We start from the raw sequence: 19281 nt of genomic DNA, 5'->3' as shown, positions 1-19281 counted from the left end.
AAATTTTAAATATACATTAAAAGAAGCAACAACTTTAAAGGTAATGTAATTAAAAATAAAGTCATACATCTCTTTTTCAAGCTCTGCATTCAGTGCTGCAATCTGTTTTAAACAATTTTGCTCATTTTCAACTGCACCAGTTAACTGTACTTCCAAATCATGTACTTCTTTCTGCAGAAAAAAAAAAGTCACAAGTGCTTATGAATTTATAATATATAGTTTCTGAATACTGCTGCAAAGAAACAGACAACCCAAAAGTTCATAATAAACCAACCTGTTAGCCAGATTATAGTTATATAGCATTATATGAACTACTATGAGATATTAAATGTTTGTATTAAAACATTTCATAGATACACACTAGATCAATCCTTTCCCTAGCACACAGCCTGAGTAACCATGCTGTAAGTGTTTTGTTTGGGTGCATGGGTGGGCACATGCACTCCTCACAAATCCAATGGAAGTTTGGGAGTAAAAGGAATTCAGGATAGCGCCTTCAGTGAGGAATACATAATATGTTATTAAGAGGTATATGCAAGGGATGTGCTACAAAAAGAGGGCAGAGCACGCCCACCCATCCCTCCATTCCATCACCAGTACAGAATCCCAGAGAAACAGAACTCCATAATAGTGGGAAAGGACAGGTCATAGAATCCATGTGGACAACACATGTCAACACATGTCAAAGAAACGCAGTTACTGTAGGGTAAGTTACCATTCTTTCTTCTCTAAGAGACTGGCCACATGGATTCTACTCTTGGTGACTCTGAAACATTTGCTTGGTTGAGGCTACTGGGAGTCCTACTTAGACAATGTCAGGAATCTTCCAACTGCGTGGACTAACATGCTCTGAACAAGATCACACTCTGAAAACTGGTACCCCTTTCATAAATGAGCTGTTTGAAAGACTACTCTGCCAAGATTTTTGCAAAATTGGACCTCTGCAGAGCTTAGAACCTGGTAAGGATCTGGGCAGGAGACTACATTCCATACCAGGGCTGGCCATTTCAAGCATCTGATCATGCTGTTTTGCATTGTGCAACATTCCCAGCAAACTTCCAGCATTTCTTTAATGACATCTTCAGTGACATGCTGGACCAATTTGTTGTCATTTCTCTGGATGACATCCTCATTTTCTCCAAAAGTCAGGATCATCACATATGCATTGTCTTGGAGAGACTCTGCCACGCCTCTACGCAAATCAATAGCAATGTGAATTTGATAAAAATATAATGGAATTCCTGGGATTGTCTCACCCGAGGGACTCACCCTGGACCCCCGTATGGTGGCAGCAATATCCAACTGGGCCATATCCAAGGATGTACGCAATGATTCCTGGGGTTCGTCAATCTCTTCAGGCAATTTATTAAAGGACTCTCTAACAGTGGTTGCACCCATAATGGTGATCCTACGAACAGTGGCCTGGTTTTCCTCGTCCACAGAAGCTCAGTTAGCTTTTGATCAACTAAAATCGGCATTCACCTCAGCACCAATTTATGCAGATCCTACTAAACCATTTACGATTGAGGCGGATGCCTCAAATTTTGCCACAGGTGCAATACTATCTCAATACATGGGCACCCGCAACCAACTTCACCCCGTACCTTTTATTCTCAGAAGCTAACCCTGGTGGGAAAAAAATTATGATATTTGGGATAAGGGGCTATTGGTTATTAAGGCAACTTTCAAGAAATGATGATACCTCTAGAAGCAGTCCAGTTCCTGCCAGGGGCGGCTCTAGGTATTTTGCCGCCCTAAGCACGGTAGGCAGGTTGCCTTCAGTGGCTTGTCTGCGGGAGGTCCCCAGTCCCGCGGATTCAGCAGCACACCTGCGGGAGGTCCGCCAAAGCCACGGGACCAGCAGACCCTCCACAGGCATGCCACCAAAGGCAACCTGCCTGCCGCCCTCACGGCGACCAGCAGAGCGCTCCCTGTGGCTTGCCGCTCCAGGCACACGCTTGGTGTGCTGGTGCCTGAAGCTGCCCCTGGTTCCTGTTCAAAGTCCTGCCAGACCACCAGAACTTGGAATACATATGGATTGCTAGACATTTTAACCATTGCCAGATCCACTGGTCTCTCTTCTTTCTCACTTTGCCTCTGTTGTAAGTTATCACCTGGTGACAAAAAACGGGAAGATAGATGCCATCTCCCACAAAGACAATATCTCGAAGCAGGCAATGAGTTCTCTACCACCATGCTCAAGGTGTCCAGCTTTGTCAACAAGATGACTGACAGCAGTCTGACTTTCTCCATCTACTCTCTGCCCTCCAACGATACATTCACAACCCAGATCCGACAGGCTCTTGTGGAAGTAGAGAAAGAACTGACAGGGATTTGAAGGGTATTTCAATGCAAACAGTCCCCTCTGTGAGCAATTGTCACGCTAAACTGTAACCCTAATAACGCGAGATTTGTAGAAGCAAGGATTGTGTGAGGCGAGTGGGAAAGAACTGTGTGAGAAGTTGCTGCAGTCTTGAGTTAGATAAGTATGGAATGTAGACTATAGTTTAAATTGGTGAGAAAAATAAGATATCAGGATGACCTATGTATAAACAAAATGCAGCTGTTGCATATTATTGTTTGTAACAAAGGGTATAAATGCTTCCTGTTTCTCTCTCTTCCTCCACACAATTGCTAGAGATAATAAATTATCTGACTTGCTGCACCCAGCCAAAGGAGTGAGAACTCTGTTTTTCTCCAATACCCTGAACAATGTGGGTACCCAACCTGAGTCAGAGTTCTGACTACAAAATTGCCTCCTCTACCACAAGAGTTGTATTTCTATTCTGGAGGGATAAGTTAGGCTTCAAGTATTGAAACTATGCCACAATTTGCTGCCTGCAGGGCATTTTAGCCAATTCAAGACCTGAGATCCAGTTTCAAGGAGCTTCTGCTAGCCAAGACAACAAGCTTTCATCAAGAATTATATAAGGTCCTGAAACCTCTGTACCCATACCAAAAACCCATGATCAAGACCCTTAGGTCTCCTCCCGTCTTTGCCCACACCTCTGCAGGCTTGGTCTACTATATCAGTGGACCTCACTGTAAACTCCCACATTCCCAAGGGACACCCAATAATCCCAGTTGTCACTGACCTCCTAACAAGAAGAGAGCTCCTCAATCCATTCTATACTGTTCCTACTGCATGGGAGATGTCTTGGCTCTTCATTTGAAAACATCTTCTGCTACCACTGGTTACCAATGGGTACTATATCAGACCAGAGTCCCCAGTTCAACTCCTGATTTTGTCAGGAATTTCTCAGACTCCTTGGCATCAAGTCTCTCACCTTGTCTACCTATCACCCAGACTAATGGGCAAATGGAAACGGTCAATCAAATCTTGGAGCAGCATCTTCACTGCTTCCTGAGTTACCACCAATGCTACTGACTTCCCCTGCTGTGCTACGCAAAATAGTCCATACTTTGCAAATTAGGGCTTTCATTCCTGCTTCCATCCACACTTACTTGTGAGTTTCCCAGTATGGCAGCTGCTGCAGATTCGGCCTCCCACCTAACTTTCAGCTCAAAGAACACCTGCAGTCCCCTAAAAAAAACCCAGACCAAGATGGTCAAGCTGCTGCTAATCTGGATGTAGGAGGAGAAGATTGGGTTCTCTGCCCAGAACCTTAAATTGAGCTGATCTACCAAACTAGACTACCAATATCTGAGTCTTTCAAGATTATAGAAAAGATGAACCCAGTGACCTTCAGGTTACAGCTGCCCAAGTCCATGAAGATCCACTCATCCTTGACATCTCACTTTTAGAGCCTTACACCAGGAGCCCATACCCAAACTGCTCTAATCTGCCATCCATAACAGTCTGCAGAAAAGAGGAGTATTTTGTCCATTGAATCCTCAACTCTCAGCAAGGTAGGGAAAGGCTCCAGTACCTGGTGGACTGGAGAGGCTACGCTGGACAAGCAGTCTTGGTAACTGGCAGAGAACATCCAAACCCCTGACTTATTGTGAGAGTTTCACTGAAAGTACCCAGAAAAAAAAACAGGCCTCACATAGGTGCCCTTGAGGCAGGGTCACTGTCAGGAATCAGGATCTGCAGCAGAGCCAGTCTTTGGTCAACCTAACAAGCACAGCTGACCTGTACTAGTCTGCCTGACTGGGACAACAGAGGCTGTCTGAGCTGTAGTGGAGTGATTTCTAATGAGAGTAGATGCATTTAGCTTGGTTGAATCATAACATGTCCCTACACTGTTAGAGACTCACTTTAGACAATCTGAGATAATAGAAGTTGCGGCTTTACCCTATTAGCAAAGGCCACAAATAATCTATGTTTCTCTGAACGATTATGTCTATGTAAAAAGACAGTGCCATTACTGCATCAAGTGTGCAGAGTTTAACTTCCTCTGTGTTGACTGAGACTTGTGGAAGAAAAATGGAAGTCAGATAAATTGGTTCCTCTGGAATTCTGAATCAACTCTAGGCAGGAACTTGGGACAAGACCTGAGAGTACCTACGTCTTTATGAAATACTGTAGAAGGGGACGTGCCCTGAGATCCTGAAACTCCTCTATCTTTTGATGTGATGTAATGGCTACTAAAAAGGCAATATTCACTGATAGGTGGTATAGGGAACAGGTTGCAAAGGGAAGAAGGGGAGGCCCCTCCATCAACCTTGTTAATAATATACTGAAGTCGTGTCATGGAGTCTGCTACTCACTGCTAGGCCTTGTGGCTTATCTGGGGATTAGCTCTCAACCAGTCTGACACCACTTGCTTCAGTTGCTTGCCCCATGATCTCTCTCTCGCTCGCTCTCTGTGTGGACTCAATTGCTCCTTCTTCATGACTTGGCCCTCTAGTTATAGTTTTCCTCTTTCAGGGTATCAAAGTCCCTCTGGACTAACTGTCTGAATCAGTCTTTAGCACATTCTAGGCAGTGGAGCTACCTTCCCAGTAGCTGGCAGGGGAACATGGGTCAGCCCACTACTCCAGGTTCCAGTGCAGAGACCTGATGTCTAGCAATCATAGTATGTAATCTGTCCTGGAACTGAAAAGGACCATCCCCTCAAATTGCAGATCTTCAGTGGTTGCTTGGACCTCTTTGCGGATGCCCAATGCCTGCACCCAGTACTCTTAGCATTGTGACAGCCATGGCTGTGGACTGGGTGGCCATGTTCAACTCATCAATGGTTGCCTGTAATGCCACTTTGCCTATCATCTGCCCTTCTCTCACTTCATCTTCAGTTCAACACTGTAGTCCTGCAGTAACTTGGAAAGGAATGGGAGTCACACTTTCCCACACCAAGAAGCTGTATTTCATTAATAACACCTTTTAATTTGCCATGGGAAACTGCAAGAAGGCCAAAGAATATGCCTTTCAACTGAAAAGTTTCTTTGGATTCTTGTCCTTTGGCAGGCCTTATTTTCTCTTGTAAACACCAATAAGAGTGACCTTGGGATAGTGTGTGCACAGAACTGATTGAGCCCTTCAGTGGTACTTAATACCACTTTTCAACCTACTATGAAGTCAGAGGGAGTGAGGCTCAGGTATTCCAAAGCACTTGCAGAGTACAAACTGTCATTAATAGGTAAGGCAATTATTGTGGACAGTATGTAACTCAATTTTCAAATAGTTTATGGATATTCTTTTGGATTATGTTTGTTTTGACAGCCCAGGTATCTGCAACTTCAGACAAGAGTTCCTGGAATACCCAAAAGTCACTGTTGGCACCAGGGCCAGATCGATAGCCTCAACAGGTGAGGAAGAGAATTCCCTGCGCACTGAGGGAAACTAGAGCGTCTTCCTAGCCTGCCCTGTTGGCTCTCCCTCCTGTTCTTCCAATTCCAGTGAGGAAGTGACAACATGATAGCAAGATCTCCTTCTCCCCCTCGTGGAGGCTTTTACCAACAGGGAGAGACTCCAGGGCTGTTGCAACAGCAGGCCCCATGGGCAATACAGCCATGGAGGCATCTCGTATTGATACTGTCTAGGTTGTGGGTAGTCCATTCACTAGCGTCTTGCAGACGGCCAGGTACTGATTGTCCTTTGGGTATCTCCTGGGGTATCATTCCAGTTTCTCTGAGGAGGACTTGCTGTTGCAGCCAGGAGAGAAAAAGGAGAAAATCTTCTTCAGGAATGGTGGTGCCATTAGGTGCGGGTCCAGCAAGGATGGTGCTGGTACAAGTACTAGGGTCAGTACTAGTACCAATATTGGTGCTTAGGTTGATATGGGAGACAAAGTGAAAGTGAAACCATCAAACTTTGGTGCCTGAAGTGATTTCTTAGTCAGTGTCACGGTCGGGGCTTGAAGGTATCTCGGTGCCAAAGCTGATATAGGGGCCAAAGTCTCTCTGGCTTTCTTTGATATTGGTGCCCTACCACTGTCTCTGGAACGCCTCAGTAATATGCCTTTGGACTTGGAGTCCTCCTTCCAGGGAACCCATGATTTTCACTGCTGTAAATGAGCTTCAAGCACTCTGTGCTGGATTCAAAGTGTCCTGGGCTTCCCTCTTCCAGTGTCAGTGCAGAGGTCAGTACTGATGTTCTCCTATTCGAGAGCTTGTTTATGTCAATTCCAATCAAGCGTGCGCACGCACGTGCACAGTAGCCAGAAGATTTTTCCCTTAGCAGCCACCATAGGGTCGGCTTGGGCACCCCTGGAGTTGCACCTTCATGGCACCCAATGTAGAGCTCTGCCAACCCGCCACTCCCTTAGTTCCTTCTCACCGCCAGTGACAGTAGCTGGAACTTCCCTGGCTCTTGCTCCAGCGAGTGGCTTAGCAGCTCCACTCTCATTGTATTATTCTTGTTTAGTCAGTTAGTTTAGTTTGTTACCTAGTTAATTAGTCCTAAGTTCCGTTACGGGGGTTTTCCCACCTGCTTCCCACTTTCCTTGCCACCTGGGGCATGCCGTGATCCCTGGGTTTCAAGACCTGCAAAGACTGAGTGAAATGCATGCCAAGGAGTGACCCCCGCACATCTTGTCTATGATGTCTGGGCAAAGGTCACCAAATAGACAGCTGTAAAATCTGTCAGGAATCCCAACCAAGAACCCTGAGAGCAAGCAGCAGCTTAAAATCCTCCTCATGGAGGCAGCTCTTCAACCACAGTCGGACCCCACTCTCAGGGACCCTACCACCAGCACATTGTCTTCGGTGTGGAGCACACCAGCTCCCTCTTCAGGGGACCAGGCACCAAAGAAAGATGTGCCCAAGGAGCCTCGGCACTGTCATGGAGTGTCTTGAGGACACTCCAGCCTTCAGTATGGGTCCCAGTTACCAGTGTAGAAAAAGGAGAGGGTTGAAAGGGGTCGATCCCCAATACCTAGGCCCAGAGACCAGCCATCAGTGGCACCACAATCAGGCCCCAGCTTTGAGACGCAAGGGGTGGCCATGTTGACTCCTGCCAAGGTGAGGCAGTCGAGTCCGGGCCAATCATGTTCACTGAACCCCTCTGAGAGCCTGCTGTTTCTGTCCAGTCCTGAAGCGTTTGGGGCAGTGCAGGACCTCCTCAGACTCACTGCCCTGTTCTTGCCGCCCACGCAGTCTAAAGAAAAGCCAGCTATAACAACATGCTGTTCCCCGTTGCCAACCACAGATGCCAGAGCCTCCATCCAGGGAGCAAAGTCCCTGGACTCCTGACACTCCACATCAAGAGGTGCAGCACCACCTTGGTCCTCATTTTCCAAGGCTTCCAAGTCGGACTTGTACCGCTTCAACTATAGCGGGAGCAGAAGGTCATTCCTCCAGGCACCACCACAGAAGGTCCCGACCGAGGCACTGGGCCTCTCAATGGCAGAACTCAGCTCAGTTGCCCTTCTGGACTACATGGGCTTTCCACCAAGCCCAGGTTGGAGCCAAGGCTCTCGCTTGAGTGCCACTTCAATTGTGTCCGCTACCTTTGTCTAACCATGGCTGAGCAACTACTTCCGGTGTCAATGCTGGCATCTGAGTCAACACTGCCAACACTGGCACCAACAGCAGCAGCCCCTTTGACAGTGCGCTCGGCTCCAGGGGCTCAGGTCACGACGTCAACAGCACCCTCAGCACTGACTGTGGCACTGGCCCCTGAAGGCACCAACACTGCCATCAACACTGCCTTAACCAATGTTGATGACCACCATGGCGCAGACACACTACCTAACTGTGCCTCTGGCACCGACCTGGGGGGTGGTGTCGATGATGGTGTGCTTCTCGACACCAAGACCGAACCAGCCCATCACTGTCCCCACTGGCTCACGTGATTCCTCTGGCGGGGATGGAACAACCACCTCCCTTAGTGGCCTCCTCATCTTACCCAGATGAGGCACTTGCAGGCTCTACCATTGCTTTAGCCCTGGAAGACTCCAGGATGTTGCAGCAGTTGCTTTGCCGGGCCGCACGGGGTCTAAGCATTAAGGCAGAAGAAGTTACAGATGATGCAGACTCTATGGTAGACATCCTGCCCCCTTTGGGCCATTCCCATATTGTCTTACCGCTAATTAAGACCCTGGACACAAACAACACATCTTGAAGAACAGTTACGAGAATGTGAGTAACCGTTCTTTTGCAATAGTGGAGTTCCCATCAGTGCCAAGACTTCTGATGCCAGTGTCAACTTTCTTCCAACTCCTCCCTCCTGGAATCAGAAGTGTGCCGGGTTGCCAGGGTACTTGCAGAAAAGAGCCTCCTTGGTTCCTGACAGGACATTTCTTCTCATGGATTTTTAAATATAATATATGTAATGTAAAAACTCATAAGAACATTAAAATGGTGATATTGAGTCAGAACAATGGTCTATCTAGCCCAGTACCCTGTGTTCCGACACTGGCCAGTGCCAGATGTTTTTAGAAGGAATTAACAAAGCAGGATAATTATGAAGTAATCCATTCCCTGTCACCCAGTCCCAGCTTCTAGCAGTCAGAGAGAGGTTTAGCAACACCTGGAACATGGCACTGCATCTCTGACCATCTTGGCTGATAGTCATTGATGGGCCTATCCTCCATGAACTTATCTAATTCTTTTTTGAACCTGATTATACTTTTAACCTTCACAAAATCCCCTAGCAACGAGTTCCACAGGTTGACTGTGCATTGTGTGAAGAAGTACGTCCTTATATTTATTTTAACCTCCTGTCTATTTCATTGCATGCACAATAATTTCTGTGAGTCACTAATCAGGATATTCAAGCGCATTATATCAATAAGATATTTCTAAGAAAAAAAAAAGTCACCCTTTCTACAGACCTCTCTGATTTGAAGAATATCCTTCATCTCTTTTTCTCTCTTTTGTAATTTCTCAATAGTGATCTCAAGATGTTTCTTTTCAGATAAAAGTCCTTGAACTTGTTCCTGTTTAAGAACATTGAGCTCAAAATTTACAAAATTAGGGCTTGGACATATAAAGAATAAGCTTAATTGGCTAAATTCAACCCTAGTATATGTGAGCATATCTTTAATATCATTTCTAATTACACAATCAAATGTAGGACCATAAGTAACATCATGTAATAAATACATATACATTGCAGCCACATTAGACTATATTAATAATTTGGGGAATCTGTCTACGTACAATTTATTAATTCTAGTTGATATTATAAAGTTGTTCTTATGAAACTGTTGTATCATGGAATGTGGATGTGGAATCCACCATTTTCTGCCAGACCAGGAGCAATAGTCAATCATTAAACCTTAAACTGTTGCCTATTAAGGTGGAAACACCTTGGGCCAATAGGCTGGGAGAAGCTAGTCCCTCCATCTCCTCTCCAGAGAAGGGGAGTGGAAAATCCCCAGCAGCAAAGGAACCAGGTATTATTGGCTGGCCATATAACATGAGTGACAGGCTCACTGAGACAAACAGGAAACCTTGACAGCAGTGAGGAAGAAATGGACATGCCTTCACCGGGGAGGGTGGAAGGGGGAGGAGCTGGGAGGGTCCAGTTTTTGTCTAAATCTGCCTCCCTCTCATGCCATTAAGTAAAGAGTAAGTGTTTTTGAATCCTGTGCAAAATCTGATGGCTTTCACTATCACATGCCCCTGAAGGGTTAAACACAGAAGGCTAACACATTCATTAGGATTCTAGGGAACAAGCAAGAGCTGCTGGGGAGGCTTGCATGAGATGACATTAGTTTCAGGAGATATACATTTGGACCATAGCATCCCAACTGCCAAGAGTTGTCAGACACAATCTGCACTTGGAGTATATGCCTAAATGCCCAAAGCCAGGGACAATGCTAACCACCACCCAGCCCCAGCAAGCTAAGGGCATGTGGGATTCAGTATTTGCATCCCCTCACTGCAATCTGTCGAGTGCCTAGCAGGAGAAGCTTAACCAGATCTGTAATAAGGAATCAGTGCTGGCCAAATCTAGGATTCACAGGGCCTGTAGTTGGCCCTAGGGTGACCAGATAGCAAGTGTGAAAAATCAGGACACTTTGAGAGGGCTTGGGACTGTGTGTATAGCAGCATATATAAGACAAACCCCTAATATCAGGACGGTCCCGATAATATTGGGAAGTCTGTTCACCCTAGTTGGCCCCTCAGTCTGTTCTAAGGGGAAGAACCCTCCCCATTTGATTGAATGATGTGGGATACAATTTCAATGAAGGAATTGTGGCAACTGGGACCCTAAATCCTTTTTATAGCTTCAGATCCCTGAAGGTTTTGTCTATAAATGAGCACCTGTACTGCCCCAACAGGCACTGTTATCTACAGTTTGCTACCCTCTGTGAGCTGGGCGTGCGCATCACTATAAATGAGAATCTTATGTACAGGCGATTCTCAAAGAAAAGCATCTTCGCTTGGCGGGGGGGGAGAAATAGACAAAAATTAGCTATAAAACTTTTTAAATAGCTAATTCAAGAGGTAACATAAATAAATTGAAATTTTAAGTACAATTAACAAGAAAATCCACATGGTCTAACCTTAAACTCTGAGTGGTCAGAGTCCTTAATTTCTCTCTCTTTTATTAATATCATTTTTTCTGATTGTTCACACACTAGCTGCTGCTCCAAATCTTTCTGAAGTTTTACTGACCTCTCCTAAATAGTAAAGAAAAATGTTTTAAAATGTATCTTTTAAAATGTACCAGTAAGCTAGGAAGATTTATTAAGTATATGGGTTGTTTTCAGTCATATTTTTACACAACAAAGAATACATACTACTCCCTCTCCCCCATCTCACTTCCACTCAATGTCAATGCTGGAAGTGCCTCCCAGCCCATGCCTGGGTAAACCCCACAGATGACGGAACGGAAAGAGGACCATGAAATCCACTATGAACCATACTATGTGAATCTAATAAAAATGAAGAGTACTCAGATAATACAGTGACAGGCACTAGTATAAGACTCTACTGGATTTAAGGAATTTATACTGCCAGTCACAGGTGACTGGCCCCTTGTAAGAGGGGATGTGGCCAGCTCCGCCAATGCCCTCATTAATTAGCTCCTTCCCAGCCTGACACATGGGTCTTGCAAAAGAGCTGAGGGCTGGCAGGCAAGGCAGGAGGCCAGGTACTCCAGGGGAACTAGCCTGGGGGAGTGTTCTGTACTAGAGAGACTCAAAAGTAGCCCAGAAAGCAGCAGAAAAGAGGGTTCAGAAAATAAGCTGAAGAGAAGCCCACAAAGGGCAGAAAAAAACATTTTGTTTGTATGGACTTTTTAATAGGACTTTTGCTACCCCAGAAGGTGGTGTTTGTGACTTGACCAAAGAGCCAAGCCACATCTCCAGCACCAACTTGTGTATATGGAGTTTATTAAAGAGGCTCTGAAGACGAGGGAAACAGAGGCAGAGTACTATAGAGCTACCCCAGGCAGGCAAGGAGTGTTGCTGAGCAGGCACACTCTGTTAGAGGGTCAGCACCAACTCCTGAAGGTGCTTCTCTAGAGGGAAATTTCTAGTACATGTCATTTCCTTCCATAATGATTCACTGGGGAAAAGTTTGGTAGAACTGCAATTCCTTGTTATGCCTGACATACAGGAAAAAATAGTGCCTCATAGGGAGAAAATGTAATTCCACTGAAAAGGGTCTGTAAGCACCCACAAAAGGCTCACACATTTCCCACAACCCCACACCATGTCTGTAAAAACGTGAAAAGTATATAGGATACCCTAGTGTGAGTACTTTGATGAAAGACTGTCTACGCTTCAAGCTGGAAGGTGTAAATTCCAGCTTGAGAAGGCATACACACATCAGCTCTGATTACACTAGCATGCTAAAAATAAGAGGGTAGCCGTGGCAATGCAAGCAGCTAGTTGACTCGAATATATACCTAGCCTCTTGGACAGGTAAGTAGGTCGAGTGGCTAGTCCCACCAACTGCTCATGCCACTGCAGCTACACTCTATTGGTAGAACATTAACTTGATCAGAAAAAGCACAAGTACATCTCGTGTTGAAATTTATACCTTCCAGCTCAAAGTGTAGACATGTTCTTTGTTAAACATAATATTCTCAATATTCTATAGCACTTGTTGTGTGAAGTTAGAAGTTTAACAATCCATAGTGAACAGCAAAATAGACAGGTTTCAGTGGTAGCCATGTTAGTCTGTATCAGCAAAAAAAACAAGGAGTCCTTGTGGCACTGTAGAGGCTAACAAATTTATTTGGGCATAATTTATTTGGACAGTTGCTCTAAAAGAGCTTACATTCTAGTTTTACAAACTAAAAGTTACAGAAAAAACAGACCACAATGGGGATCCCAGAAGGTGGCATTAAATAATTTTTTTTAATTATTATTGGAATTCATTTCACACTTCATGTCAGAGGAGTTCAAGAGGGGTAGGAGTTTGCAAACATCATGGAAGAAATGAGTGTTTAAAAGGGCATCTGAATGAAGACAGGGTGAATGCTTGGCATACCAAGACTAGATTATCCCATCTATAGGAGATGGCATGCGAAAGGATGGAAGTGAAGAAGAAAATGAATAGAGCATCAAGGCTCATTTCATAGCCATACACAGGAAGCAAACATAAGAGATGAAGTCCAAGACATAGGCTGTGGTGGAGTTGTGGAAGGCCCAGGCAAAGGGGAAGTAGTATTCAGGGACTCCAAAAGAGATGAGTGAAATAGTCTAAATGATCAATTAGAAAGTTAAGTTTAGTGGCAGCTTTTGAATAGATTGGAGATGGTTGATATGGGTCTCTAGGAAGCCTCTGGAAGGGACGCTGGACCCCAAACAAAAAATAAATGTCTTTAGACCAGTGGTTCTTAACCTGGAGTACATACACCCCCTGGGGGTGCGAGATGCCCCTTCTGGTGGTGTGAGACATTCCAGATTTTTTTAGAAGGTAAATCATCGAACGCACACATTAAGCATAGGCACATAAGTACAACTACTTTGTTTCATCAAACCTATGTATTCAAACTTTTTAACATTGTGCATTTTTAATGATTGCTGCGTTAAATTTCAACTGCAAAATTAAAATGAATATAAAATTCTCTCTCTTTCATTCTATAGTTACGATATATCTAGGTTTAAAGAACTGACCTACTTCAATACTTTTTGATAAACAGTGCGAGAACATATTTTTGAGAACCAAAGGGGTGCAGGCTGCAGTAGAGGTTAAGAACCGCTGCTCTACACTATTAACATCTAGGACAATTTATATTTACCAAGGCTTCTGTCAGATCTTCAAGTTGTGTTTCTTTGTCACTTTTTAGTTTGGCCATCTCTTCTACAGCAAATACAATGTAAAGATTTAATACAAAATGGATACAATTTTATATATTATCAACATTGTTTTTCCCCCAAGCTTTTTAGGCCCCAATTCAGTAAAGTACTTAATTTTGTACAAATGAGTAGCTTTACTGACTTCACTGGCACTGCATGTGCTCAAAATTCCAAAATGTACTGAAGTATCTTGCTGAATCAGGGCCAAACATATTGCCTTTTATTTTTAGTTTCAAGTCATGTATGAAAATTAATTTATATTTTATCACTGAATATATTTTTCTATGGAGTTAAAAAAGACATTGGCCCAAATCCAGAAATCTTGACTCAAGGCTATATTCTGCTCTAAATTATATCTTGGTAACATAACTTAAGTGAAAGCTGAGCTGGACAAATACTTCAAAAAAGTATTAGTGAACATACATTTCAATAAAAATTAAATCATTCACTTCAGTGGTATTCACAACCCTACTTATGTTTTCCACACACACATCTATAAGTGAATTATTGTTTGCAAGAATGTACAGAGAAAGCTAGTTTTAGAATACTTATGCAAATATCTGCTTGCACAAAGATTTGGACCATAAGTGTTCATGCACATGGCTATCCTGAAATCTCACGGATTTTCCTCCTCCTGTTTAATAAAAGTTGCAGCTATTCAATCAGGAAATAAATTCCGTAGTACTGTTTTTTAGACACCAATCACACACCACAAATAATGATTGCTAATATTCAAGACTAACAGTTCATAAAAAGCCTTTTGGCAGAAATATTTTTGCGTAAGGAAATTATGAATTTCTTTATCAGAATATGAAAGTAATGAAAATCTTAGGGCCAGCATTCTGGATCAGTTCAAATTCTGCTTTGCAAGGGATCTAGGAAAAGGAAGAAAAGGTAGTTTATGTTGTCATCTTTCTACTTCCTTGGTCTTGGAACTGATCCTCAGTATAATTTAGAACAGTCTAAAAAAGACAGGCATTCATCAACATTACACTACCAGAGGATCTCCCCTACATTGATCATATACATACTACATCATGAATCAAAATACAAGACACTGGAGTGGGTATTATACAGATAACACCAACCTTCTCAGATAACTAATACTGATATTTTTACCTGTACCCAGCTCTTGCAAAACAACTTATTCTTTTTTCGGCAAATCTTACCCAGTTCAACAGATTTATTTTGGAGCTCTGAGGCAAGTATTTCTGACTCTTCTTCAAGTTGTTTCAATCTATTTAAAAGCATAATTAAAAAACAGTATTTTTCCATGTAGGATTTAAACTAGAAGAGTAAGTCATATTTCTATTGGAAATACAATGCATCTTTCTGCCTGCTAACAAGCAGATAGGTAAATATACTATGCATATAGACAAGTAAGCTCTGAGAAATTTAAGTAAACATTCTTTCAACATGTTGCTTGAATAGCAGGCATAATAAAATTAGTTAAAATAAATTGATAAAAAGATACATTCCCAAAATTCAGATTTTCTTAAAGTAAATGTTACATTTTTTCAAAAAAATCATGTCCAGATTTACCCTTAATTAGACCACTATGAATCTGGAGTAACCATAGAAAAGTAGTGCAGTTACTCCAGATTTACACCAATTTATGTGAGAGCCAGTTTCTACTAGTGATATGACATTATAGCGCAATGCAATCAATCTCCTGAAAAACTCCATTACAAGAATTGCATAAAATACCCACTTTATAGATCAAATTCTAGTTTTGCTGAGATTAATTTTGATTACCATCAATTACTTCTTACAAAAAACCCCAAACATTTTAATGACAAATTAAATGAAAGAACATTAAGTAGCACTAAATAGTAATACTATTATATACCCACTGAATGTCTATATCACTACATTTATTATTATTGAATACTTCTATTACAGTACTGCCTAAAGGTCCCAATTGAGATTAGGGCCACATTGTGCTAAACACAACATACACACAGTAAGAGAAAGAACCAGTCCTAAAAAGCCAACTATTCAGGAGAAAAAAAACCCTAAGGATGTGAGAAATTAAGGATGATACTTTACAGGTAGAAAACTGAGGCACAGAGATTAGGTAGTTCACTCAAGGCAACACAGAAAGCTCTACAGAAGAGCTAGGAACTGACCACTGTTTAGTGCCTTAAATCGCAAGATCACCCTTTCACTCTAAATGTAAAACTCTTTTTAACCTATTTTGTTCTCTTTTCAGCAACTCTTTCAAATTCGAAACAGCAATTTCAAATTCTTCAACTACTGAGGCATGCAAAGCCCTAGTTTCTTTAAGTTCTTCCATTTGTGCTTCTTTTTCTACAGTGACTTCAATTAAGGTTTTCATTGCAGTCCGTAATTCAGTTTCTAAACTCTTCTGAACAGTCTAAATGGAAAGAAGTGTAAAAAGATAAAATTTGTTGTAAATATATGTAAGACATAACCCTCCATATTCTTAATGGAAATATGGTTATGATATGGGTATGAGATATCTGAAATGTACTTTATACAAGATGGCTCATGTAGGATCTCATTGGGAAGGTTATGATCATCTGAATGTGTTTATTCAATTTGTATGTATGTATCATTTTTGTATCTGAAGTTGGGAATATTGACCAGGTCTCTGTATTTCAAATATGCTCCGTTGGATGAGGCTAAATAATGTCAGTGGCTTATTGAAGATAATGCACACAGGCATAAGGATTACCCCAGGAACTGTGTGCAATAGAAACCTCTCAGAGATAATTCTACACAATGGGAACTGTTTGACCCAGGTCACAGCAAAAAAGCTTTCCAGCAAGTGGGGGGAAGATATAAAAGAGGGACAATGACAACATTGGTACCCTCACTCTCCCTACGACAACACACCTGAAAACACCTGAGGAACAAAGACTGAACTGTGGGAAGTGCTGGTCCCAGGCTGGAAGGATTTTTAGCCTGTGTAAGAAAGCCTGGGAAAGCCAAGGCAACTTGTGCCTTAAGAATCTGCCAGCCTGTTTATCACTCAGGGTGAGAATTTGCTAATTTGTATCCTACATATTTAATATGTTAAACTCACTTTGCAGCTTTTGTTTATTTACTAACATAATCTGTTTTGTTCTGTTTGCTATCTCTTTAACCACTTAAAATCTACCTTTTGTAGTTAATAAACTTATTTAGTTTATTATTAAACCCAGTTTATGTAATTTCTAAGGGGGGGAAGAAGTCGTGCACATCTCTCTTCACATTGAGGAAGACGGCAGATTTTTATGAACTTGCACTGTGGAGATTTTTCTATACAGTGCAAGACAGTATTATTTTGGGTTTATCTCCCAAAAGGGGTGTGCACGTGAGTGCTGGGGGAATCCTCTCGCACAGAGTTGACTTCAGTCTATGGCTCTACCTTTGTGTGTGTGCTGCAATAGGCCGGGGAGCCTAATTCAGCAAAACAGGGAGTGGGAACCCAGGCTGGTGGAGGAGGAGAGGCTCAGTGAAATCCTAGTACATCAGGTGGCATCCCAGAAGGGGGGTCCAACTCATCACAGTGTGTAATAGCAAGCAATTACAATTCAGGGCTTGGATGAAAAGTACTGACGATTGCTTGTACAAATTACACATTCACCTTATTTATATTACATTTTGATTTGTGTAAAAAAAAAAAAGTTAGAGCATGTCATACCTCTGTTTTTTGCAGCAAAACTTTAGCTTCTTCCAGTTCTCCCATCAAATGTTCCTGTTTGCTCTGTGATTCTTTTAACATTTCTTTTTGTTGTTCTAAATAACAATTGTTACAGATAAGATATACACTAATGTTTCTAAACATTATGTCATGTACCAAACAATAAATTTGATTGTACTCTACAATAATTTGTACGATATATGCCACTTAGATAAATTATCTATCTCAACGATTTAGGAGAGAGACATGAGACAGCACTGCATATATATCACTTTTCATGATGTAAATATAAAATACAGGGAGTACTGTACTTTATATATGTTTTATTTATAAAATTTAATAAAATGTACCCATTCTAGGCACAACATGGCATAAAAAAACTAAACTATAAAACTTCCAACCCTCCAAAATAAATATTAATTATTCCTCACCTACCCAATGAATTAGGATTCTCCCCACAATTTTACAAAGTGAAGGAAACAGAAATAACTTAATTACTGATAAAATTATATAATTTTATGTGTCAAAATCACTGAAAACATACAGCTATTTTTAAGAAGTATTTAATTTAATAAAAAATGGCTGATTAACAGTTAAGAAGACTGAAGTCCTTTCTTTGTCCTCTGCAAGCTTCACTCAAAATCTCATTGACATGTCTCAACCATGAAATAGAAGGCCCCTTCTAGAAGCAGTTCAAATTCCTACTCCATTCAATCCTTTGCCTTTTGACTGCCTACAAGGATGTCAACTCTAATGTCACCTGTAATGGTATTTTTTGGAGACGTGGAAACATGTCCAATAGAAAAGAGTGAAACCACCATTTATTTCATTGGCTGCTGAACAACTGTCGGAAACTAACAACTTTCAGTAACCAGTGTGACCTAGAGTGGTCTACACACAAAAACTGTATCCTTTTAGCTATACTGGGATAGTTAAAATGGAACTCCTCCCACAGTGTGGACACAGTTATACAAGTATAACTTATTCCCTTATAGGAGTAAGCTATATTGGTATAACAGTGTCCACACTAGCAGTAAAAATAATAATAATTAATATTAATTACACCCCCAAAACAAATTATTCCATTGGTACAAAAACTATGCATCCATTATACCACTACAAAAACTGCTGGCATATTGAGACAAAAACAGCCTACCATGCTGACCAACATTGTGTCTCAATTTTCTTGTCCTCTCTCATCAATCTGTCTGTATCCATCCGTTGTCTCATTTTATACTTAGATTATGAACTTTTGGGAGCAGGGACTATCTTTTCTTTTGTTTGTACAGCACCTAGCACAATGGGTTCCTGGTCCATGACTGGGGCTCTTAGGCAATACAATAATAAATAATTGTAGACCAGACCCTAGAGACGAAAGTTTGAACATACTGTTATGGCATAAGGTGCTAATTGTTTGTTAATTAGGTTGTCACTGATTTATACGCACTCAGACACTGGTTAAAGAGACTGTGTGGATTAAAGCACTGGTCTGGCATTTACAGCTTTGACACTCCTTTGTACTAAGAAGCAGGTGAACAATGCCAAGGCTCATTTTTCCAGGCCATGTGGTCTCAGTGAGTAGCCTTGGACTAAGGGTTTCACGCGCGTAATGTGCAGGTGCTGAGGGTGGGAAAAAAGGACACAGGATGTGTTTAAAAGCAGCTGGGTTTGTTAGCAATTTGAGATTTTCCCTAGGGTGAGAGGAGAGCAAGACAACTGCTTCTTAGGACTGAGACAGAGGCACCTTACCTGAGGTTTCTACAAAAGTTATCTGCTTAGCCGATGTTTGTTACCAACTCTATTCAAGGAAAACAGCACTTGTGTATATTTTGTAAACAAACAAATCACACTAACAAAATACTCAATTCCATTTCACCCAATTTCTGCTTCAAAACAGGAAAGTGATCTGCAAGGCCCCAAATGCTACCAGTGCTCAGCAAAAGAATAACACCACCATGATCAATCTCTAGCTTTTCTGTCTCTTGCGCTATTACAAATAATGCCATTTGGATTATAGCAATTAAA

The 19281-nt window shown here is 42.0% G+C and overlaps 1 protein-coding gene across 1 annotated transcript in view; it reads right to left on the bottom strand.

Moving 5' to 3' along the window:
• The window catches only part of SYCP1 (synaptonemal complex protein 1), a 71405-nt gene that overhangs the window by 35619 nt on the left and 16505 nt on the right, over positions 1-19281 (bottom strand). The window contains 7 exon segments of the mRNA XM_030561805.1: positions 68-171; positions 9180-9284; positions 10860-10976; positions 13550-13611; positions 14777-14844; positions 15800-15984; positions 17257-17351. Coding sequence (XP_030417665.1) covers positions 68-171; positions 9180-9284; positions 10860-10976; positions 13550-13611; positions 14777-14844; positions 15800-15984; positions 17257-17351 — 736 coding nt within the window.

This window comes from Gopherus evgoodei, chromosome 4, assembly GCF_007399415.2.
Source record: "Gopherus evgoodei ecotype Sinaloan lineage chromosome 4, rGopEvg1_v1.p, whole genome shotgun sequence".
Taxonomy (NCBI): Eukaryota; Metazoa; Chordata; order Testudines; family Testudinidae; genus Gopherus; species Gopherus evgoodei.
This window is presented reverse-complemented; position numbering and strand designations above follow the sequence as displayed.